This window comes from Hippichthys cyanospilos, chromosome 17, assembly GCF_059441005.1.
Source record: "Hippichthys cyanospilos isolate Australia breed blue-spotted pipefish chromosome 17, RoL_Hcya_1.0, whole genome shotgun sequence".
Classification (NCBI taxonomy): Eukaryota; Metazoa; Chordata; class Actinopteri; order Syngnathiformes; family Syngnathidae; genus Hippichthys; species Hippichthys cyanospilos.
Genome location: NC_142385.1, coordinates 10492348 through 10518769, shown reverse-complemented (window position 1 = coordinate 10518769; position 26422 = coordinate 10492348). Strand labels below are relative to the sequence as shown.

At 41.2% G+C, this 26422-nt stretch overlaps 1 protein-coding gene across 1 annotated transcript in view; it reads left to right on the top strand.

Moving 5' to 3' along the window:
* fscn2b (fascin actin-bundling protein 2b, retinal) overlaps window positions 1-26422 on the top strand; it is a 46910-nt gene that overhangs the window by 18987 nt on the left and 1501 nt on the right. The window contains exons 2-9 of the mRNA XM_088439948.1: window positions 5343-5555; window positions 10125-10172; window positions 10458-10564; window positions 15240-15332; window positions 15741-16467; window positions 25216-25372; window positions 25456-25577; window positions 25672-25839. Of these exons, the coding sequence (XP_088296074.1) occupies window positions 5537-5555; window positions 10125-10172; window positions 10458-10564; window positions 15240-15332; window positions 15741-16467; window positions 25216-25372; window positions 25456-25577; window positions 25672-25839 (1441 nt within the window). The 5' untranslated portion in view covers window positions 5343-5536. The remainder of the gene's footprint in view (window positions 1-5342; window positions 5556-10124; window positions 10173-10457; window positions 10565-15239; window positions 15333-15740; window positions 16468-25215; window positions 25373-25455; window positions 25578-25671; window positions 25840-26422) is intronic.

Below are 26422 nucleotides of genomic sequence, written 5' to 3'. Positions count from 1 at the left end.
TAGAATATCATTATTATTCAAGTAAATATTAAATGTGGATTTTTTAAAATCAAATTACAACCTAAAACCAGTTTCTGGATTTATTTGATAAAATCGCACTTTCTTTCGCAAAAATTCATCATGGTTGTTGGCTTTGTCCCCTTATCGATTGCTTCAAAATTGGAGCGTACTGTATATAGTATATCAAAATTTCAAACAGGGTGCTATAAAAAAATGTAAAAAATAATAAATTTCGAACTGAAATGTAACAATTGAAGAATTTACATGGCAATTAAGTTTATTTTTGCGTCCCTAAAATTGAAAACTCGCAGTTCATGCGCTGTACAAGGCGCACGGGATTATAAGGCTCACTGTCAGCTTTTGAGAAGACTTTTAGGTACACAAAAAATACGGTAATTGATTTTTGGTATTGTTACAGTGAGGTCTTCTTGTTGAAGTCTTGACTATAGTTGGATAGTTTTTGTTGAGTATTCCTCCAACTGGCCCAGTATGGCTACTGCATTTCGAGGTGTCCACCTCCTTGCAAATTTTAAAAGATGGCTGCCTTAGGTGTGTGTGTGTGTGTGTGTGTGTGTGTGTGTGTTTAAGGACAATGAGCTCGCCATTCTAGTAGGCCTGAAAGTTCTCCTTTTCTAAAGCTTTATTCGACTGACAGAAAAGTATAGCTCAATCATTTTCAACTCATCAACCCGTTCAAAATCCCTAATCCCGCTCCCGATCGCCTCACGCGAACAAACAAATAGCGAATGAATGCATCGAAGCCCGTGCTTTTTTTTCTTGTGAACGTTGGAATTTCGGAGGAAAAAAAAAATGTTCTCCCAAGAAATGACAAACATTTGGGACGAGCGTTTGTGACCGACACTTAACTGTAAGCCCACCAAACAAAGATGACATCTCAGCCTCCGGTGGCATCAAACTGGAGGTGACATTTAATAATTCCTCATCTCCCACTCACGCTCCCTCCCTCCTTCATCATCCGACTCTCCATTAGAATTAAAGATAAATCTTCTCGCATACACATAGGAGATACAGAGGGAAAGGCAGGGCGGTGATGAATGAGCATCATTCATGCAAAGACAAGATCTTTTCCGAATCCTGCCCCCCGCTTTGTTTATTTACTCCCTCCGTGCAACCTCCATTGCACCACATCAGCAACACGGTGATGCTGGATGAATGGCCGGAAATACAGGGGAGACCATCAGACAGATGAATTTGCGGGGAGAGATAAATAATATTAACCGGGATTTGCGGTGAGCAGGGAAAAAAAAACGTGGCAAATGTAAAACAGGCATGAAGATTTAAAAAAAAAAGACTTTTTTTTTCTAAAAATAGCATTTTTTGTCATTAGAAGGGGGGGGGGGGGGGGGGGGGTGATTCAGCCACCAAGTTGTTATTAAATAAACACGTGACTTCAATTTGCTCAGCGCATTTTTGAAAGATACAATCACAGCTCTACGTTAGACAAAATATGACTGATACGCATCGGAAATATTTATAGTTCTTTTTGTCACATGCTTTCGAGCGCTCATTTTAGTGCCGGAGGAAATCAACTTCCCAACTTTAGAATCATCAGATAAAAACATGCCACTTGAATTGCTCGGAGGAAGCGCAACATCACGCGGGGTATGAACTCGCGTCGATTCCCTCGTATTGTTGCCGTGTCACGAGAGTGATCTCATGACATCCGGCTGCGTGTACTCAATTTTCACCTTTGAAAGCAACGTGAAGACATCTCATTGGATCGGCTTTCTTCTTCTTTTTCTTGGTCTGGCACCAGCATGTTGCGTGCGCGTGTTGGACTTGTGAATGTGGATCTCGAATCGCCGTCGTGTTTGTGTTGACTTGACACGGGGTCGCGAAGGGCCCGGTGGTTTGATTAAATTCTTGGTTTAACTCACAACTTGTATGGCGGTATTTAACACCTCGGTCGTGAGCTTTGCCTTCAAAACATTGGCGTTTTCTTCGTGTGATTGTATGAAAGAAACATGTAGTTTTGATCAACGCGTGATCAATTTTTTAGTTACTGTGCATTAGAATGTTCAGTTTGGATCCGTTTTGTAATACTGTACAAGAGCTATATATTCTTTGAGAGGCTACCAACGTAGTTATTGCTAGCTTTCGATTGCTAACGCTACTATTTTGCTGAAGCTAGGTGTTCGTTTGACATTTTTGGGATGCTTAAAAAAATTTTAACAATATGTTGTTTTCACCGCCATGAGTTCAAACAAAGCGTGATTCTGATTCATATTTTTTTGTGAATATACAGGTAGTGGCAAAATCAACCCGTTTTGGGCATTTCATCGGTGGCAATTTTGTCTTGTGCTGTCACCAATTATTCTCCATATTCTTTTCTCTTTGTGTCATATTATATCCATTTGGTTACACTCATTCCATAGTTGTAATTTTAATTTAGAGTTTTTATCCAATCAGAATTCAGCTTACTTGTGTGTCTGTATGAAATCTGCCCGAGTCCTTTAGAATCAAGAGTGCGGTACATTGTAAGCAAACAGGAACATATAGTTCATAGACAGTTGCAATAGCCAATCAGAGCATGAGTTGGCAACAGTAAGGCCAGCTAGAAGGCCTCGCGTTAAACGTGATATGTACGTGCCCTGTGTTTGGATGGGTTGGATGGGGGGCAGCGCAATGCATATCAACTAGGCAACACGGTGTAACTTGGTTGATCTGCATAAACGGTGTAGCCTACACCAGAGCCAGACCCGGGTACCTTTAACAGAAAAATCAAATAGATCTACCTGCTTTTTTAACCCACAATGGCTGAAGGAGAGGAAAACATCCACAAAGTCAGTCTTCTGGAAGAAAGAAAGAAGAATGGATTTTCCGCTGAAATAATTGGGGGACAGCCGTTTTGACGAGTGCAGGTATTTTATTTATATTTTTTATTTTTAATGTATTTTTTACATTTTATTTCGGCCATATTCGATTAATGGATATCACATGTCGTGGTAAGTTTTAATTGTTGATTCGGGTTTATTGATGTTGAAATGCTCTGGAAAATAGCCTGTGTTGTACACGATTAAAGTGATGCAACACCCAGTAATGCATACGTGTGCTTCTGTATATGATTTCTCCAGCCGTGGTGTCATAAATTATGGTATTATGAAGAGTATTTATTCAAGTAGGACATCACAAACGGTGTAAGTATGAAATGCACGGACCGCCATTGTATAAACGCAATATCAGTCAGCATGCATAGGAAATTTTTGTGATTCCCCCTTAAATGCCCTAAAAATACACAAAACAGCAACATTAATAATGAAAAGCTAGCATTAACGCGTCAACAGGGTGATGTTAGCTAAAACTGCTAAGTAGGTAGAATTACATTTTAAAACACAAGAAGTTATCAATTTTAAGTTAGATTTGTTTTTTTTTTATTGTTTTTTTAAAGTATTACAACCATTACAGACATAATAAAAATAATAGCGCTCCCCTGAGTGTTCGCTAAAGAGAATTTCACCTTTGTTGTCGAGTTGATAGAAGATTTTTATTTTCTTTTTTTCAAAATTAACTGTAATCCGTGCAAGGTAAACCGTTAAATGAATGCCTCAATGCCATGTTATTTATGTCATCAGTCGTTATTCAGACCGCAACTAATGTCACTATAGAATAATGAGACATGTTGATGTTTGCCTCACTTGTCATTTTCTCTCAGGTCGTCGTGATGGCTTGCCGCATACTCAGCAGATTCGATGCGCTTGAATGAACAAAACAGCTTTTCAAGGGCAAAAAAAAAAAAAAAAAAACTTGAATCTGCTCAGGATTGTGTTGACGTTCAAAAGAATAGCATATAAAAACATTAGGTTCACAAGTTGGTTTGACTACTTATAGGAATGATCAGGAGGATCTGCAGGTTTCACATTCAATTGTGTTGTATGTAAAGATACACACATACACACACTGTGTTCCGAGAAGCTATGGAGCCTGGGGCCTTGGGGGAATAATGGTTAGCAACCTGAAAAATGCCCTCATCACAAAGGCCTCTGACACTAATAAATGAAATAGTTGAAGCAAAGGCATTAATCCATGCTGGTGCTTCTTTGTGTGAGTGTGTGCATGTGCGTGTGTGTTTATATACTGTGCGTATATGTGTTTGCGGTAAATTCAGATTCTTCTTCATCCATCTATACGGATGTTTTAGACAAGGTTCATACACCTTTTTCAAGGTCAAATTCAAGCACATTTTGCGATTTTTTTTTTTTTGTCTTTTACATTACAGCTGTGATAAACTTAACATTTTTGCATGTATTGTATATAGTGTTGCATTCTCGTCATAATTGCGTTAAAACATCTATGGAGTAAATGTGGGAGCCCATGGGCACCATGTTGGTGACCCCCGTTCTGAGGTATGTGTCTTGATGGTAATCTAGATCTGAAAGGGGCAATTTAGGCCTTGTCTACGTAACCAGGGAATCTAAATACCGATAATTCTCCCTTCGTCTCTAAAAAAAAAATTCTGTCCATACAACTTTGTTTATTAAAAAAAATGCTGCTACAGGAATCCGCACAGTGCCGTTTTATTCATTCGTAAGCATGCGAAGCTGCTCGGTGGCACTAGTTTCACCTAATTCTGTCTATTAACAAAGAACTTCCATCCTGAGTCATCAGTTGGCATCTTTGGGGAGAACAAGAGTAGAGCGATGACGTAACTCTCCGGATTATGATTGCTACACGCAAACGCGGATCAGGAGAATTTGGCAAATCTCCACTTGGGTCGGACTTTTAGAGACCTTTTTGTATGGAAAAAAAAACGGGGGTACATATAGAAGATAGGGCAAACTGGAGTTTGCAAGAGCCTATGTTTTAATGCGCTTCCAACGAATCAGTTTTGAGAAGAAAAATACACCCCCCCTCCCGTATTTATTGTCTTTGTTTGGCCATTATTCTCCTCTTTTCTTGGCACCATCATCATCTTTACTTGTTGCTTCTCTTTCTCCAAACAGTGTATATTTGGGTCTGTCTTTGGGGAGAGGGGTCATTATTAATCTTGCCCCTAGCTTCAGGCAGAATCTCCTCCGTGTGTGAAAGAATGCGTTTGTTTACCGTTTCAAAAGAAGTGCAGTAGAATGTCTTGCAAGCGTTGCGTATAAAAGCAGCGTGCAGGGCTTAGGTGTGCGAGCGTTTTCCAGCGAGCCAAAGTGCATTTTAGCATGATGGATAACGAGAGACCCCCATTCTTAATGCACACTCACACAAGGCAGACCCCCATGAGAAATGGAGAGGCGGGGGGGGGTGGAGGTTGGGGTGTCGAGGGAGAGTCCCTCTTCCTCCCGAACTCATTAACCGTTGTCCTCTTCGCCCTCCCTCCTGCACTCCCACAATAGCAAGCAGCGGCGTGCATCAATAACTCCGGTGACAGCGCGAGGGGGACGGGTCAAGACAAGCAGCCAGCCATCTCCCTGGCAACCGGCACTATGGCCGCCATCGCCGTGACAACAATCAGCCGGGACACATCGGGGGTACGCTGCGAGTCCCCTTCCTGCGGACGCCGCGGGCCGAGGGCTTTCGCCTCCCGCTGATGCCGGATCAGAAGCCAGGTACGATTCGTTGCATGCGCCTGCTGGCAATGGATGAGGCGGAGATGCCAATAAGTGACGGTTAACACACGCGCTTGAATTTGTAAGGTATTACAGCTAATAACCCCCGCCAAAAAATGAAAAAATTCCATCTTCTACGACTTTTTTTTACCATTGGAAAAAAAAAAAAATATATATATATATATATATATATATATATATATATATATATATATATATATATATATGTATATATATATATATATTAAAAAATATATATAATAATCCATACATTAAAAAAAATATATATTTATATTATAATAATACTTTTAAATAATTTAAAACCATATATATATATATATATATATATATATATATATATATATATATATATATATATATGGTTTTAAATATTATTTATATTATTTAATTATTTAATGTTATTATTATATATATATGGTTTAAATATTATTTAAATTATTGAATTATTTAATATTATTATAAAATATATATATATATATATATATTTTTTTTTTTTTTTTTATTTTATTATGAGTAAGTCAGAATTTATGACTTCACAAGTCTCCTTGCACAAGGCTTTTGCGAGTAACAAAAAAATGTTCCTTTTGCCGACAAACGCTAGCGCAGTCAAGGTAGCAAATTTCATAGAAGACAGAATCTCGTCCCCCAACCTTGTGAAATTCACAGTTTTTCATCTATGAAGGATAAATGTCGATAGATTAGAATCACGATGACGACCGCGTATCGCACGTGGGCAAATGTGATGCTTGGCGGTGTTTTAAAATGTTGTGGGGTAGCCCCTCAAGTCTCATAAGGTGTCGTCGTTTTTATCACGTGTGTACGCAAGCTAATAACTAGCCCGCATTCGATTAAAATACCAATAATGTTGAAGGCCTTTAGGGGCAGTGTGGTCTTGAGAGCGTGCAAACAATAAATATAGGACGTAATTGAAACTGGTAAATCTTATAAGGTCAACCATTACAAGGCTTTAGTGCTTAATAGACTTAAATGGAGCCGACTAAATCAGGCGATTAATTTTCATATACTGGTGACGCTGGTGCACGGGAAAGGCTTTTTGCCCAGATCGGAGAAATCGGTCATGGATTGCTGAGGCCCTCATGTGAGGACGGCTATCTACAAACGGTGACGCGCAATTTGCTCCAGCATTTAATTAGCGACTTGGTCGCCGTTCTCTCTTGTTTTGCGGCGCATTTTGTTATTTTAATTGCAAAGTCATTGGATTCATCTTATTTCCCTGTTGTAATGAGCAACGTGGAGCTGCGCACGAGTACAAGGTGGGAATGTGTGAGTCTCCTCTCACTCAGGGATTAGATATTGACCTCTTTGTGTAATAAAAACTCATAACGTGCAGGCAACACCTGTTTTTAAAGAATACAAGCTCGATTTCAATGATCATAAATACAACCAATGTTGCAGTCAAATGTATCCTGTGCAGTACATCAAAGAAAACGTTATGCTACTGGGACAGTTTGGTTCCAGTGAGTGAGTGAGTGAGTGAGTGAGTGAGTGAGTGAGTGAGTGAGTGAGTGAGTGAAAAGATGCTTGATAAAGGGATGGTAAAGGAATGAAAAAGCATGAAGAAATGAATGCATGAACGGACATGGACAAATACATAAGGGAGGATGTATTGATCATGAATTGCATCGAAGGTAGGATGAGTAAATGATTGTCTATGGTGGATTTATGAATGAATAAAGAGATAAAATCATGGATGGATGAGTGAGTGAATTGGACCGTTAGGCACAAATAAGATTGTGACATACATTTTTTTCTGTGTTTGATCCATGTTGATAAAACCAGAGGCTACAATTTCCAACTGAAAAAATGTCAGCTGGTGGTGTATCTCGAAAAAGAAACTGCATCGAGTGACGTATGGACAGGAATGATGGATGAATGGATTAAACAAAGCATTAGTGAATGGATGAATGGATGGACAAATACGAAGTTGCGCCATTCATAAACAAATGGATGAGCAAATGAATAAATGAAGGTGTGTTTAGTGGGATTGATAGCAGGATGCGAGGATGGATGAATCAATGAAAGCATGAATGGATACATGGAAGGATAATTAATGGCTGGCTGTTTGAATGACTGGATGAAGGGTACTACAGTAGATTGGAAAATGAAGTAATAAGGTGTTAGTAGAAGGCACACATGGGTGGATGCATGAATGGATGAATATATGGTTACTGGAAAACTGTTTTAGATTAACTCTTTGTTACACGGGCGAATGAATGAATGGATGAATGAATGAATGCATGAATGAATGAATGAATGAATGAATGAATGAATGAATGAATGAATGAATGAATGGGTCACTGCAAGGCACACACACTGCCGAATGAATGAATCGTAACCATCCATATCCATGACGCCGACTCGGATGGATGATGGATGCGTGGATAGATAGTGAAAAAACATGGATGAATGGATGAAATCATGGGTGATGCATGTTCTGATGGTTGACGAATGGATGATAGGTAGAATGAATTGATAGTTAGTAGAAGGTAATCACGCACAGTTGGATGGATGATGATGGTGAAAGGATGCCCGAATGATGGACGCTGTTGCCATAAAGTCTAATTGTATTAAGTTCTACTGCCTGCTCGTCTTTACTAATATAATGACCTCATTAAAGGTTAGCCGTGTGCGTGTCACATGATGTACATGATGTCACGCAGACATAAATCAACCACTAAAAGCGCGTGTGCTGCAGGTAAGGTGGAACAGACAGAAAACGGAATACCGGGACACGTTGCCTCCGTGTTAAATATCACGGCGCAGTCGTGTTTTTCGTACTTTGTCGCCGTTAAAGAGGCTCGCTGTGACATGTTGATAAATGTGAAGCGAGACCACGGCAGCGGGACTGGGAAGCGCGAGCGAGCCCACGGAGCTCGCGAGAGAGATTTTTTCCTTTCCTAGCGGACGGAAAACAAGGCGGGGAGGGGCGCGGTGCGGGCGTTTAGCCAATCGTGTGGCGATGTGGGTTCGGAGCTCGGAGTGTCGGCCAATGAGCGCTGGCGAGCGGGGGCTCATCCCCACGTGGGGTTTGATTTACCAACTGGCAATATCAGCCTTTGAACCAATCGTAGCAGCGCAAGGTGTTAATCTTGTCGCCGATTGGCTGTGTTTTTGTCATGGTCTCCCTCACTCATCACGTTTAGCCCGTTGATATTAACTCTTTCCTGTCACCCAGGAAAGAACCGCTCTGCCGTAAAACACAGTCCCGCACTGTAATAGCCAAATGTGAATTAATGAATGATCCAGAGGCGGTCTCTCTTTTTGGGGCGCAAGGTATCGGTTCATCCGGACTGCACCCCAAAGCTCGGACAGACTTCAAGAAAGGCGAGAGAATGGCTGCGAGACCATATCGGACAACCGGCACTTGCTTTTTTTTTTTTTTTTTTTTTAACCAATTCCCCTAATCATAATCAAATTAGCATGCAAGAGAAGCAGAGAGATTAAAAGCACACGAGAAATGCAAGCGTAACAGCAGTGAAGAATTCACACACATCTTCGTGGGTCAAAACGTCCTCCTGTTGTGCAGCCTTGTTTTAATTGCATTGATGTTTCAGGTTTGATTTGTTCTTGTAAGACCCCCCCCCCCCCCCCCCCCCCCCCCACACGCCCCACCCCACCCCCTCTAAAAAGCCCAGCATTAAAAGCTGCCATTTAAAAAGGGGGGTTCTTCCCATGTCAGGGCTGTGCAGTCACACAGGCACCAACAGTAACGAAACAAGCATCAATCTTCTTTCCTGTTTTTTTCCACCTCGAGAGATTGTACAGTAAAGGTAACCCCCGCACACAACTGCTGGACTACAAGGCTGATACCGCCCCTCAGCGGTGGCTCCGGGTACTACCAACTATAACAGGGCGGCAGTTTGAATTGGCTCTTGTTTGTTGGGATCATTTTTAACCAGCAAAAAAGTGCTGAAAGCTAACTTACTTTTTTTTTTAATTTTATACAACAACATATCTCATATAAAATTGAGGTATTTGAGAACATGCTGACAAAGATATATCCAATTTGTGTTATGTTGAAGAAATTTAGTTGGTGCCAGAATGAACGTCGTCGGCCCGTGATTGTGCTTAGGAGAGATTGCCGGCTTCCGGTTATATAAAAAATGATCACAAGCCTTATTGTTTGAAGTTGAAAACAATTCGCCATTTATGTCTGCTTACCCCTTTCGGCTAGAGTTTTTTGAATAAAAAAAAAATAATCCAAAATTCCATCATCTTATTGCAGCACTGTGTATTTTTGTGCCCTTACTATTAGATGTCACAAGATGGCGCTAAATCATTTGGCTCGTCAGAAAATAGTAATTTGTGTTAATGCTGTATGTTGAATTGATACATATCAATTTAAGAGACTAACGTCTTTGTATGGAGTGGAATGGACTGATTAGCGATTTCTACATTATATGGCGCTCATTGAGCTAGGTTTAGCATGAATTTGTAGCGGGATTGTTTGTGTCTTATTTTTTAAATGAATAGAATTTGATTAAAATGAATGTAAAATTACAGCCTCTTCATTTGTGTCCACTGTAGTAAACAGCCACATGCCAGTCACAAGAGGATGTGCTCTCTTCTGCAAAGGTATTTCGGTCATTTTATACTTTCTCATCAGCATGTGTTGTTTTTTTTCTTAAAAAGATAAATATTTTAACTTTTTTTTTCGTATGCAGCTTTCAATGAAACTGAGTCAACTTATTTCCGGCCCAGTAAAAATAGAGCTTTGACGTCAACGGCAGAGAATGAGATAATGGAGTTATTTTGTTTATTTGTTTAACAATATCTGTTGTCTGTTTTTGTCACATTCATCCATTCATCCTGGGATTCAAAAAAATATATATCCACCGATTGACTTTTGTTAATTCGCAGTCTTCAATGCAATAGATAAGGCCAAGGTGGGGCAGCACATTCCGGTGCCCGAACTACTGTCGTCACATTCTACTGTCTCAGACAACGGTTGGATGGATTGCTATATGGTAAGTGTTAAAAAAAAAAAATAAATAAAAATAAGCAGCTCATCTCCCGTTCGTCCACTTCACGTTTTGGAAAGGAAGTGGGAGGAGCTTATACGCGTGTACGTGAAACGGGGGGTAGAAGTATACCGGGACGCTGCGGGGTGCGAGCCAGCCTCCCGCGGTCCCAAGTAATGGCAGAATAGAAGTTAATAGGGGGAGAAAAAGGCCTGTAGGCTGTTAACTCCAAAACGGTCATTTTGAATTCTCCCTCCCGGTCAACTCCCACTTCTTTCTCATCCCGTCTTCTCGTGCAATTTCATGCCGTCGTTCCACCGTTCACCTTTCAGATTTTCTCCACTCGTTGCCTTCCCCTCTCTTCTTCACCCCCCTCCTCCCCTCCTCCTCCCCGCTCTGTCTCCTTGGAGGAGGTGTAATGATAGCTATTTGAGTGTCATCAGAGGGCCGACGTAATGGCCTCTAAAGCACCATCACGCGGTTGCCACGGTGAACCTGGCACGGCCTCCTCGTACAATAAGAGGGGGGAAGATGGTGGAGGGGCGGGGGGGGGGGGGGGGGGGGGGGGGGGGGGCAAAAAAAAAACATCTGGCCGGCTATCGACAGGCGTCCGCGTGCCGACAGCGGCGGGCTCGCAGGCACATCAGCAGACGATGACGCGGCCCCCGGGGTCCACGGGAGTCTGAACTAATGGTGCGTGAGATAGAACACACATGAGGGGGAATTACAGTGGAAGTGATAATAGTAACAGTCATGAAAATAATGGCGCTGATGACAATAACACTGAATGGCTTTTTTTTTTATTTGCCGAGTGTTTTTGTTACCTCAGCCGCGCACAACACAAGTGCCGGTGGAGATGTCATGAAAAGAGAAGATTCAATGCATTCAAATGTGCGATCGGTTTCCTAATTAATTGTGGTTGCCATGCCGATCAGTTTACCACAGGTTTCTGCGGCACGGTGGTTAACATGTCTGCCTTGCTTTTCTGAGATACGGGGCTCAAATCTTGGCTGATGTCCTTTTATGTTGCTGTCTTTTTCTTCTTCAAATCGGTTTGGAATCAAATTTCACATGATTCAATTGGACTCGTTTTATTACATCACAAAATCCGGCATTTGAACAGGGGGTGTGTAGACTTTTTATAGCCGCTATCACGATCGGTTAATGGCAGTATACTATGTACGTGTAATTGTCTGTGTAGATGCTGATTTGGAAGACAGGAATTTTCTACATCACTGGAATCGGTCAAAAGTTCAAAAAATCCCGAATTATGCACTAAAACTTTCGTCATCGGTTTGATGAAGAAATATTGATGGGAGTGTTCGAAAAGCAAAGAGATGTTAATAGACAGGATGAAAGCTGCCCAAATTCAAGCTTTGCACTTCAAGCTTTATGATGTGGATGATGCTTTAAGGCCTAGACTGGCTTTCCCCTTCATAGCTGTGCGTTTTTCAGAGTTATCTTAAATTTATTGATAACGTATTTTCTCTGTCAGCTTTATAATGTGGATAATGCTTAATGAACTGGGATGATTTTCAACTCAAAAATTAACTCAAAAATATGCATTTTTTTTCACTAGCTGAAATCGATTGATAAAATCTTTGCACATCTTGATATACTGTCAGTCAGCTTTATGATTTTGTTACTGTTCTATGACCGGGAATTACCGGTACTTTCGGTTCTCAGCTGTGAATTTTCAAGAGTTAATAGCTTCAATTTCTTGATGTGCATCTTTGCACATCTTGGTATTTTCTCAGTCAGATTTATGATGTCTGTAATATTTTATGAACTGAAATGTCTTTCGTGTTGCAGCTGTGCTATTTCCAGTGCTAATAATTTAAATTTATTTATAACGCTTTTCATACCTTGACATTTTCTAAGTCAGCTTTATGATGTGGATGATGTTTTATGAGCTGGAATTACTTTGTTCAAAGTTATGCATTTGCAAGAATTTTACATTTCTATGTAGAAGCTTTGCAAATTTCTCAGTCAGGTTTATGACGCGGATGATTTTGTGTGATGTGGAATGGCATATAGTTCACCTCTGTGCATTTTCAAGAGTTAGAAAACTTAAATGTATAACATCTTTGCATAGCTTAATATTTTCTCAATCATCTTTATGATGTGGATAATGTTTTATGACCTGTAATGACTTAAGGTTCACCTTGCATTGCCAAGACTGAATCACTTGAATTTCTTGACCTCTTAATGTGTTTAGAAATCTTTGGAATTTGACAGTGTCTCCTAACTTGTTTATTTTGTACATTTTGCACATCATGTTTAGAAGTTGCCATCCAGGTCATGAGGAGCAACTCGGGGCTGTGTTTACTGACCTCGCATACATTTTTCTGCGTTGCGTGCGAACGCGCGTTGCCAAATAATCGAGTGGGGCAGGGCCGGTAGATTAACCGGGTTGAGATGATTGTGTTTAGGATTAGGAGGATTCTGGAACAGACACGTCTGTTTACTCGGCGAGGAAGTCTGACATTCGGCTGATTGGAAAGGCTGATTACTCACACGGGCGCACGTGGGGGAGGCCGGGGGGATTCATACACAAAAGTCTGCCTCTTGCTCCTATTAGAGCTGACCTGGAGAGCGTGCAATCAGAGAAGGTGTGTAACTCAAGCCTCTGTGTTGGAGGGTAAGGGGAGCTCGAGGAGAGCAGGCACAAGGAGTGCTCTGGTTACCATCGGCCTGTGCTTGTGTGCGCGTGTGTGCGCGTGTGTTACTTCTTACCTGTCTTCATGTGCCAGAGAGCGAAGAACGGAGCAAAGTTGAGAAAAAGAACAGAGGAGTCAGAGCAAAGAAAGATCATATGTACGCGTGTCAGACAGGAAAGGTGACAAAAGGCAAGCTTCCCTTTCGATGGACATCCATTCACTGCCATTGACTGCTATAGATGTCAAGAAGTCATCTCGACCGGGCCGATAGAGAACGTCTTAAGGAGCGAAGGAGATGTCGAACGTGTTCTTCTGAACTTAGGGAACCCGGAGGTCAGAGGGCTCCTACGAGAAACTTCAATGTGAGAAAATGAGCAGAAGGAGTCAAGAAGGTGGTCGGGGCCGGCCCAGAAGTTCAACAGGCGAAAAGGGGGAGGGCGCGCCGAAGACGAGGAGATAAGCGGCGGAGGGCGAAATGAGTGGAGGCGGCGCGAGAGGCTGACGACAGGCTCTGGATTCCGTAGGAGTCTCGGCCGCGTCTAACCTGATTAGGCGAGCCGAGTCTGGGAGGGAACGTCCAAAAAGAAAGCGGGGATTACAAGGACGGGTCACTTGGTGAAAGAAGCCTCTCAATCTGGGAGCTGGAATTGGAGCTGCAGAAACAGCAGAGGGGGAAGCCACAAAACCGCAGTAAGTAAATTAGGAGGCTGTGGCTGGAAAAATGTATGGTGAAAGAAAGTCACGGGTGGGGACTGGAATTTGACGGTCTCTGGAGTGCTTTATACACTGTACCTTAATGAATTGATTTCCTGTCTTAGCCGTGTTTGCATTTCATCACTCCCCATGACATCACCCCCATTCTTTTTTCCTCCGCCCCTGTTGATTTAGCAGAGTGCTACAAAGAAAGGAATAAATCTAAATTAACTGCTAATTCTCCCACAACAGCATGAGTCATTGGTAATTTTGTCAAATCGAGGAAATCTACCTTGTCAGCGCTGCAATTAACTGTAACAACCTCCATTCATTTATAAAATGGAACTTTATTCTTCTTTCCCACTACCGACTCGATTATTTTAAGTTAGACGACTGCAATTAACAAAAGACAAAGGAACAAGCAACGTGATAACACGACTGAGCCATACTTGACTTATCTAGGAATTTTTGTTTTTTCAAGCATTAATTTGATAACTTATTTTTTAATACGATTATTACTTTCGGAAGCACATTTTGCCACTTGCTGTCGCCTGAAAATGACATCACAGGGCCCAAGCAACAACCAATCGCAGCTCAGCTTGCAAACATCACATGACCAAACCCAGAGGGCAAGTGAGACGTGATTGGTCGATACCTGAGTCTTGATCACACGTGATGTCTTTTCCAGTTGCCGTCAAGGGGCAAGGTGTTTTATTTAATTCATTATTTTATATTAAAAAAAGCATTAATCATCAAATTAATCATGGGCTAAAGATTAATTTTTTACCACTGAAATTGGCAGAATAAGTGTAGTTTCTGACTGAAAATGACATCACATGCTCAAGGTTTAGGCAACGACCAATCATGCACTGCCCACCTTTTTTCTGGGTCTATTCCTATTCTCAAGCAGAGCCGTGATTGGCTGTTAGCTGAGCACGGAGCACATATACAGTAAATGTGATTTTCAGTAATAGTTCTATGCATGAATTTGTGATTTAGTGATTTTATATAGCTAGTGGGTTTCGATGCCTAGAAATAAAGGTAATCAATCCAACAGGGGGCGCTAGTCTGTGAGGCAAAATAACATTTTGGTCAATTGTAAGCTTCCAGATTTTTGTAAACTGAAGAAAAACAGCTTCTGTTTTATCATGGCTGGGTTCCATTTAGAATATGAACTAGGAGACGGATTTTTGCTCGAGCAAAACAAAACTTAAACAGTCTTCTCAAAGCAAACAAGGGTACCATGCTTCATTCCGTTTTTATTCTTTGACGCGATAACGGCATCTGTGTTCTGTTTTTTTGTTTGTTTGTTTTTTCTCCACGTCAAGATGCCACCCAACGGGAACCACCCTCTGACTCTCCAGTTTGGTTTGATCAACCACGAAGGCCGCTACCTCACCGCTGAGAGATTTGGCTTCAAGGTTTGAACAAAAACACATGCAACCTGCATTTCATCATCATGTCTTACTGTATGTCTGGGGCATCGTAAGAGTCACAAATAATCCAAATTGGATCAAAAGGGGAGCAAACCAACTTTCGATGATGATGCCATGTCAAAGTTTGAAATGGCATAAGCAACTTATTTATCACACCTTCTGGAATGTGCTAAAATACTGTGAGTAGAATGTGGAAAAATTTGCACAAAAAATCGACGCAATACTGCACAAGTGTTGTGTCGTAGATGATAAGGCAAATAGTGTGGGATTTTTCAGGATTTTGGGATGTCCTTCAAAAACAGGGCTGTGTTTTTGTATTTTTGCCTAAAGTTCAAGAACATGGCTAGATTTCAACAAGTGAGCAGCAGGAGTAACTTGTGCTGTCGTCGTCAGGTCAATGCATCAGCTCCAAGCATGAAGAAGAAGCAGATCTGGACTCTGGAGCAGGATTCCCAGGACGGCCGGGTGGTGTACCTGCGCAGCCACCTGAGACGCTACCTGGCCTCCGACAAGGACGGCAAGGTGACCTGCGAGGCGGACGCCCGCCACCCGGACTGCCGCTTCCTCATCGCGGCCCAGTCCGACGGCCGCTGGGCTCTTCGGTCCGAGCGGCACCTGCGCTTCTTCGGCGGCTCCCGGGACCACCTGTCCTGCTTCGCCCAGGGCGTCTCCGACGCCCAGCTGTGGGCGGTGCACCTGGCCCTGCACCCGCAGGCCAACCTCCTATCGGTGGCCCGCAAGCGCTACGCCCACCTCTCGGCGGAGGACGGCGAGATCTCCGTGAACATGAACATTCCCTGGGGGGTGGCCGCCATCCTCACCCTGGTCTACCTGGACGGAAAGTACTGCGTAAAAACCTGCGACGGCCGCTTCCTCTGCAACGACGGAAAGCTCGTGAAGGAAAGCGGCAGGACCACCACGTACACGCTGGAGCTCAAGTGTGGAAAGTTGGCCTTCAAAGACTGCGAGGGGAAGTACTTGTCTCCCATGGGCCCCAGCGGCACTTTGAGGTCCGGCCGCTGTTCCAAACCGGGAAAAGACGAACTGTTTGACCTGGAGGAGAGCCACCCGCAGGTGGTTCTGATTGCGGCCAATGGGAAGTACGTCTCCATGAGGCAAGGTAGGCTTCGATGCGAGAGCGAAAGTTGATCATTTTAACCAGCGGCTCTCAAATGTGCGTAGGCAGATTTGAACATAGTTTCTGTAGGTAGTAGCAAATCTCATTTGACAGGAAAAGTTCGTTCTTTTCAAATTAAGAGTGAATTGACTGGAACACAAAGCAACTTTTGCTTTTAGTGACTCCCTTGCAAAATGTTGAATCCTTTTTGTCAAGTTCTGTATGGATGCGTATTTTTACGACTGACTCAATAAGCAATAAGTGTTAAATATTAAAATACCCCTAGAAACACCAATACAAATGCAGTTCCAAAGTTCAAATTAGACACAGATGGCATGGCACTCAGTTTAAAGGGTTTTTTTTGTTTTGTTTTTCATCAAAAAAAATTCTATTCCAAGTTCAGAGGCACTTGGTTGAAGAACTATTTCAAAACTAAGGGCAATCATTGAAAAGCTTTAGAAAATAACACATTGTTTAATTGTATTTTTTTTTTCTAGCCCATGAATATTATTCCGTTAGCCATAGTCAGTACAAAATATTTCACGTTGCAGTAGTGATATTTGTGTAAGATATTGCTCAGCTGCAAATAAAAACTGGCAACGGTATCAGTCAAATGTTTGGAAACGCTTTTAAATTACTTGCGCTTTTTTTATTGTAAGTTAATAGTGAGGTCACCCAAACTATTCAGCAACGCATAAGAAATCATTTATCATTATGAAAAATGTTGTTCAAGCCAAAATAAATTTGCGGTTTGCATTCTTCGAACTAGCCACCTTTTTATTAGCAACTTTGTGGTGGATGACCTAAAATTAATTTTTGTACTTTTAGGCACTTTTTGCCAAAATGACAGCTTTGCGCATCTTATTTTTCTCAGTTGGATTTATAAAGTTGATAATGTTTCATGACTTGGAACGACTTTCAGTTGACAGCTATGCATTTTCAAAATTATAGATTGAATTTCCCACGTTGGAGAGCATGTGAATTAGAAGGTGTTTCCAAACTTTTGACTGGTAATTGTTCCTGCATAGATTTAGCCATTATTATACGATCAACCCTTATTATCATTTCACATTCATCTTAAACCGCATGCATTTATGGAGCTATTTTCAAAAGTAAAAAAAAAAAAAAAAAAAATCCCTGTGGCAAAATAGTAAGATGAGCGATTTTTCATGTAGAATTAATACTATTAAAAACAAATGTTTTCACTTGCTATTTACAGAAAATGACATCACCTGCACTCAAGTCTCAAGTAATGACCAATCACAGCTCTTGGTTTGGTCATGTGACGTTCACAAGCAAGCTGTGATTGGGCATTTTTACCTGAGCAATGAGTGCTCATTTGTAGTTTTGTAGATGTCATTTGTAGTTTACAGCAAGTTGGAAAATGTGTTTTGAAAGATATTCATGGTAAATGGAAAAATATCCTCCATTTATTAAATAGACAAAATCCAGCTGAAAATGGCTATTTTCGCTATCCTATTAACCATAAAAATAAATGTCTTCCAGGTCATTTCATTTCAACGTCCTTGTAGTGAAGACTCTCCGTAACAACCCGGGCTAAACCTAGCTCCACCCCAGCTCATTTGTATCACTTAAACCTAACTTCCTTGATCTCGATGACTGTGCTACTTTCCTCTTTAGACACGGCTTTGGCGCCGTTTGTGCGACATTTCAGGAAATGCGCAAAATAATTGAATAAATACATCAATTTGAAAGTTGTGAACCCAGAATGTGCACGCGCTTACCATAATGTGTGAAGGAATGAGAGCCTGACAGTTTCACAATAATGGGATGTGTAAGTGTGTCGTTCCAATGTTTTCCACATCTTTTACCACATAATCAATCATAAATGTAAGTCATTGGGGGGTGTGGGGGGAGTCCATTGTTTTTCCTGTCCAGGCTTTGCCGGCTAACGCTGTTAACACTCTTTGCTTTTTTTTCCCCGCCGGGCTTGGCGAAACAGCTGCTCGTAACCTATATCGCGCGTAGCGGAATTGTGTTGATATTGCATTATGTATTTATGCTTTGTTCTTGTCACAGGGCAGTTGAAGTGGGTTATTTGATCAGCGCGCCGACATGGCAGCGCCCCGCAACGTTGATGGATTACAGCTGCTCCGCATCGGCTTCAAAGTCCGTTCTGGTCCAAAACAAGGCCGCGTTTCTTTGATGCGTGCGCCCAACTCGCAAGATTGCAATTGCGCGGGTCGTTTTACATGGAAGCAAAAGTGCGCTACAAGTGGTTGCTAAGTGTTCACTTGCTGATGGTTGAAAGGCGCGCGCGGGCCTGATTGGCGACGGATTAGCATACCGTCGGCGCGCTCGGCCGGCGGCTGCGGATTCCGGTCCGCGGGCTGGCGTTACCTCACCCTGCCTCGCCGAAACCCCATCTGGCCCCGGCTCATCCTTCCTGGTTAGCGGCGGGAGCGGGCGACGGAAAGCAAATGACTGGGAGCGCGTTGGATTGATTGGTCGAGCGGAAGGGCTGCAAACGGCGAGAGGGCTGTCTGCACGTTAAGTGTAAATTTCCATACTTGCATCTTGCCCGCGGTACATTTTGCTCTCGTCCTCCTTCCGCTTGTTGCACGCAAACAAAAGCTTCATCTTTCGCCGTCGCGCACGCCCACACACACTAACATAATGTCCCACTGTGGCGAGTGGGGAGCTGAAGTGTGTTGAATTATTGATGAAGTCGCTCCCCTGTTCCTGGAAGGTAAAGAGAGAGTCTGCTTTCAGAAACATAAGCTCCCCCGGGCCAGCGCCCCCCACCCCCGACCGGCCTCACCCAATCTAAGCTAACTAACTGACCGCTGACACCATAACAAGGCGGAGGAAAAGCCCAGGAAAAGCTCAAGAAGGGGTCGACGGCAGACGTAGCGAGAAGAGGCAAAAAAAAAGGGAAATACGGCGTATCGTATTATGTCTTGCCTACCTTGTTTCAAGGTTTGAACTTAAGAGAGTGTTTACGAGGGGAAAAATGTGGAACAAAAAGCTCATGTCTGCTTGATGAATACATATAGGCCAATAGGAGGGGAGCACTTGGTGAGAATGCTAATTTTACAGCGGGCGAGAATCGGATGAAGAACCAAGAAGCGATGTCAAAGACAGTAAGGCGGCGATTTTGACGCTAGGTTCTACCAAATTCACTGTTTTCAAGTATGAGATATTGAATAGAAATAAATATTACCTTGCGAGTACTTATTTCTCAAAAGGGGGTTCTCATAGGCTAAAGTTAAAAAAAATTGTAAAAAAACAAAACAACAAAATGCAAGAGTAAACACACGCAGACTTTATCCACGTCTTTTAGTTTTTTTGTGATTCTGGAGTTGAGAAGAAGAGATTTCATGAATTACTCACAACATTTTACTGTAAAAAATGCCCAAGTGGCAAAAATGTGTGTTTGGTAGGACACAACCGGACAATAGAAGTCAGTAGTAAATAATTTACCCTCAAGCGGAACTGATGTTCGGACTACTTATTTTCCTACAATATGTCATTAAAATGCCTGTTTTGGCTCCTTCATTCACTCCACTGGGGTAGTCTCCAGCGACCTGTGACCCTTTTAAGCAGTCAAGATAATTGACGGATGTTTTGTGGGTCGGCGTTATTGAATGAATCATGAAGTGGGTGAGGCACCCATATGGTAAGATGGAGCAGCTTCAGTAAACAAGACTTTTCACATCATATCGGTACCATACAACTCATATTTAATAATAAATTAGATTGCCAATGTGCTAAATGTAATTTATATGCATGTTCTAGTAACACCATCATTAAAAAATATCCTGATATACTTGATATAACAAAAATCACACAAAAAAAGTACAATAATGGAAAAAAAAAGAGATAAAATGAGCTTCTTTGGATGCAAATGTGTATTGCGGATTTGTAGCTGTCTTGTTTGCAACATGGAATTGTTGCGTTATCCGAGTGAAACAGGCAAGTGCACCAGGGCTGCTGGCCGCGATGATGAAAGGAGCCGGAGGTGAAAGGGAAAGCGAACCAAGGAGCGGATGACGCGCTGTTGTGGGATTCTCAAAGGACTTAAGAACCGCAGCCATCTGAGTTTGCGCCGCTTCTCCTTTTTAATGGACTAAACGAGTCCAGTGATAAAAGCGGCTCGGGTGTTATTAGGTACATCCTAGATGATGATAATAAGGGCCGTCTTTTATTTATTCATTTTTGTATTCACTCTTATGGCGTTGTGCATGAAGAGGATGATTATTTCTCCCAAGCATTCATTTGCTACCACTTTTGTTTGTGGATGGCAGCTGAGCAAATTTGCTAACGGCTCATAATAACTTAAATAGAATGTATGCGGAGAATTATACGGTTGACATCCTGCTCCTTTTGTTAGGCGCACCTTGGCCAACAAAAAACAGTTTCATATGTACAATACATATAGCTGTAGTAATATTAGTCATTTTGTTGCAGAGGATGAATAATATATTGTAAGCCTCGATCGATAAGGATTTTTTTTCATTCAAACAAATTGACTAGATAATGTGTAAATTAATGGCATCCGGGTCAGTTCTTTGCCAAACTTCCTTGCATTTCTCACCTAATCGGTGCTTGAAAAAATTGGATTTGCTTTGTTTTGAATGGCAGGGCCACATCGTCAACAAATTTCATGATATGTATTTAAAGAAGTTATGGTTTTGATTTACGTGTTATAAATAATGACGCATGGGTTGCTTGTATACAATTGCTGTAAATAGAGTATGTAAAAGTTAAATAATCTTCAACTACTAACCTTTGACCGATTATGTTTGGTTGATGTTTCGTAAGCTAATAATAATAATAATAATAATCAGCCAAATACTCAGTAGGGCCCTAATAAATACCTATGATAATTGTTGTATTGTTTGTCGACACATTTCAAGCACAGTATATGTTTCTTATACGCTTGAAAAAGAATGCTAATTTTGTTAGCCCTGCTATGGTGTTTTGCACTGTGTTAGCATTACGCTAGCAGGCTGTCCTGTCAATGTTATCCAGTTGTATTACATAAACAGTATATAATTTTCTTTGGTTTAGTTAGCCAGTTTTAATGCCAGAAAATTTTTAACATATGTAAACCTACCACCTCACATTCTTACTGACCATAGTAAGTATTGTTTTTAACAATACTTCATCTTAATAATCAAACCCCACCTGTCCAAACTTCTCATTTATTAAAAAAAAAAATAACGTAGGTGATATCAGCTGCATATCTGCATGACATCAAAAAAATGTTACGACCCGTGTCATAGTTTTCATGTTGGTTGCGCAACAGAATCTAGTCTCAGCCTTTAACTCTTTCACCGCCAGCCCAGTTGAAATCGATTGTTGACGTCTATGGCCGTCAGTGGCAGTGAATGAGTCGAAAACACGAGAAGGCGTATTTTAAGGAAAAAGCGCTTAGCCATTCTCTCAAAGTAAATTAGATATGGTCCCCGGTTTGCCCCGTCCAAGCGCACCAAAACACGAAAGTAAAACCGAAAGGGGCTACGTAAGAAGCGGCATAAAATCCGTCCGAGAAGGTTAACGGATTGGGAGAAAGACGAAAAAAGACGGCGGGGGGATAGCGGCATCAGCTTGCCATTAATAATAGATGCCCGAGCCATCCACGGCTGATGGATTAGTTGGGCCCGCTCCACTTTCAGTCCGCAGGTAGGACATCATTTCTGGGGTGGCATCCAAAACCATGCAAAGATTCCATCTGAATGTAAACAAGGAAACTTCACTTAGGTTACGCGAACCCCGACGAGGCCTTCTTCCGTATGCTTGGCCGAGCCTCGCGACGGCCATTAGCGGCGGTATTGATGTCGTCAGATTGGCTCCTTAGATTTCACTGTATCCAATCTCTTTCTCCCTTTTCTCCTCCGCTTTGCCCGCCTATGGCATTGCGGCGTGAAGTCCAGCTGAGCCCTGACGGAGGATCATTTCTGCCTTGAATTAGTGTGAAATGGACACACGGAATAGGCCCGCAAAGCATGACATTGACTCAAGATGGAAGAAGTGTATGAGGGACGGCCGTGATGTGTCACGCCCCCCCCCGCTGACGGCTGATTTATCACGACTTAATAAGATGCGCATTAACATGTCCAGGTAGCTCCACGAGCGTGACGTCTTTGTCACGTGTCGTCACACTCCTTCTCTCTTCCGCATGCCATTGAAATTAGAAGACGCTGGAAAAAGCTCAAAACAAATACGATCTGCTGAAATAAGCGGGGTGGGGGGAGGGGGGGGGGGGGGGTCACATTGGATTTTTCTTTATTTGCATCCATATTGCTTTTGTGAATGTGGCCGTAAATTACAAGTTAACAAGAAATGCTGTGGAGAGAAAAATTTCTGGAAAAATGACTGAGCATGGAATGTGCGATGTGGAATGATATTGCATACTATGCAATGCATGTGAATTGACCAAACATTTTGAATTTGTAATTGAAATGATTTGAAACAGAAATTGACATGCAAATTGAATGTGCTGAAATTTTCCCTTTCAAATCTGGATGATTTTATTTTATTTTTTATTTTTTTTAGAGGGCGGTGTAATAGTGTAAATGTAAAATTTTTGGTCTGTGAAAATTTTGGACACAAATTGTGGAACTATTTGCCTAATTGGGACTTAAACGGCGGATTTTTTTTTCTCTTTTGTTTCTCTATAATTTGCGCCATTTGTTTTAATTTTTATTCATTATTTATTCTTGTTTGTAAGTATGAAACCTTGAAGCCTTGTTTTTAGACTGCTTGTTTTAAAAAAGGCATTAAATCGACATGTTTGACCAAACGTGATTAATAGTCGTGATTTCTATATCGACCACAATAATCCTGATTATTATTTCGGCCATAATCGTGTAGCCCTAATGTACATGAAGTGAAAGATCTCAAATATTAAAATCTCAAATGGGAATGAAGTGTTAAATTTTCATTAGAACGAATCATGAATAACAGTTGCGGGAAGCTCGACCTCATTGGGAATTGATGCGTAATTTTTAGGGGAAAAAAATGTCGAAATTTGGGAAAACTATATTAGCGACGAGAAAAATCCTATCCCCTACGGTGTGAATCTTGGGAGCATGTCGAACTAGGAATGATGTGAATTGGATGAATTCTACTGAAGGGGATGCGTGTCATAAATATTGATTGCATGTTTGAGTTTAAAAGTGTACATGGCGTGGCCAGCAATTGTCAAATTGCAACCCCGTTCCCTCCCCAAATCTCGACTTTGAATACATGCATTTATACATAATATAACCTTTCAGGCCTCAGAAAAGCTCCTCATTCCTTTCCCTAAAATTGCTTATTAGCATAAATGCACTTTCATTTTTGCAAGTTGCTCTGCCTACATTTGATCATTGCTTTCTTGAGACTTGAGTGGCGTTGCCAATTATCTGCACATCCTGCTAAGTGCGGACCTATAAGTCCTCGGCTCTTCCTGTTTTTCACCCTGATTTGTTTATTGAGGGGCAGCACTTGAAAGCTGATTATATCCAAACCCAGCTGTGAAAGAGGGCAGATAGGCAGGACCCAAAGGTGGGGGGCCAAGGGGCCGGGTTCAGGGGTTCGGGACGAGGAGGAGATTATTAGAAAAGTACGTCCAGAGAGAAAAGAGAGATAAGCGGCCTTTTGTTAAGTGATTTAGAATATTCATTGGGGATAGTGTTATGCATCTAATTAAAGGATTAGGCCAGCGCAATCTGTCTTATCTAGTGGTCATGTGGCATTTTTTTTTCCTTTTGACAAACAACCGGTGAAATATGAAAGACTCGTGCGTAAAACTTTAGTGGAAAATAAAAACACGATTGCAAAGGAAAGCTTTGATAGGACGGTAGCGGTTTATGGAAGTGTTACATACATTTTGTTTGAATTGCTGGTTTAAAAAAAAAAAAATATATATATATATATATATATATATATATATATATATATATATATATATATATATATATATATATATATATATATATATATATATATAAAATAAGATTTTGCTGATTCACAGGTATGATCTGCACTTGAAAATGTGGTCAAATATATTTAAAAAAATAATTAAAAAATGTGGTGCTCCCTCACTAAATCGCATGTCAATTGTGACGTCACTCTACTGCATATTCTTATTTATGACCGTAACTTTTTTTATTGCTGGTTTACGTCTATTTTTTTCTTCCTTTTAAGTATACCCAGTCAAAAAACAGCTATTTTATTTATTAAAAAATCAACTGCATGGATTTTCATTTATTACCACATTATTTTTCTCGATTTTTTCCCTTTTTTCTAAGTCAAATCTCGATTTTTTCCCTTTTTTCTAAGTCAAACCAAACCAGACAAAAATCTTTCATATTTTTTACTAACTAAAGAAACTAACTTCCAAAAAAAAAAAAAAAACTTACATTTCTCTTCGCTGCTTTCTTCGGGAACGTAATCCCCGTGATAAACGAGGGAACACAATATTTAACTCATTCACTGCCAATGACGACAATAGATGTCAAAATTCCCCTTTTGTCGAGAAGGCGGTGAAAACGTTAACTCATCCAATGCCATTGACCGCTATAAAAGTAAAATTGCATTTTAAAACGCTCACTGCCGTTGACGACTGACATAGAATATGCATTTTAACATGAGAGCATTACAAGTCAAAAGTAATTTTCAAGTGAGCTAAAATTGAAAGCGTTAACTGGACTGGCAAGTTGAACGATTGAAACAACGATCAATTAAAAATCGAACGTACAGGACTAAAATCACTTCATAAATGTCGTTTTCCTTCCCCAGGAGTAAGCCTCGCCGCCAACCAGGAAGATGAGACGGATATGGAGACGTTTCAGATGGAGATGGACAAGGAGAGCAGGAAGTGCACTTTCCGCACCAGCCAGGGCAGCTACTGGACTCTGGTGGCCCACGGAGGCATCCAGACAACAGCCACACAAATGTCAGTCGCGTCCTGCTCGTGACATCGCGTGAGCACCATAATACAATCAGTCAGTGAGAAAAAGTCACATTTTTGCATTGCAGTTCAGCCAACAGCACGTTTGCAATGGAGTGGCTCGGCCACAAGATGGCGTTAAAAGCAAACAATGGGAAATACATCTGCACCAAGAAGAACGGACAGTTATTAGCCGTCAGTGATTCCATAGGTGACATTTTTGCTTTTACTTCAAATCCCTTACGAAATATGGTCCGGGATTTTATTTGTTTTCCGTTTGTCAAGTGGCTGCGGTGTTTTGTCAGGGGAGGATGAGCAGCTGAGTCTGAAACTGATCAACCGGCCCATGTTGATCCTCCGAGGGGAGAACGGTTTCATCTGCCACCACAAGACCTCCAACACCCTGGATGCCAGCAGATCGGTTTATGACATTTTCAGCTTGCACTTCAACAACGGCGCTTATCATATTAAAGGTCAGAACGCATCATGGCCTCTCAAATGAGAAAAGATCAAATTCGGACATTTCTCATTTTTATGCACTTCCTATCCAGATGTATGACAGAAAAAAGTCCATTTAAATATGGGCAAAATGTGTTCATATTTAATTTTTCATGATACATTTCTCACTGAATCTGTAAAAGGTCTCCTATGGCTATGCTCACCAATCCAATCCTCAAGGGTACGATTATTCATCATGTTTGGTCAAACATGTATATTTATTTTTAAACAAGCAGTATGTAAACAAGGATACTTATAAATAATAATAATAATAAACGAATTAAAACAAATAAAGTAGTTAATGGCAAAACTTGGTACACAGGGCAACTCAGCTAACAGCTAACACAGCAAACCAATGAAAAAAAAAAGTCTACTGAGAACCAAGCAGATAATTTACTTTTAAGTAAATTTTAATCAATTAGCAGTCAAAATGTCATTTTCGGTCATTTCAAACCGAATTTATTCCAAATAATTGGAATTTTCAAAATGGGTCTCAGTCGACAGTTAGCACTGGAACAGGTGAGCAACTCAGCGCCATTTCACACTGGTAAATAATAT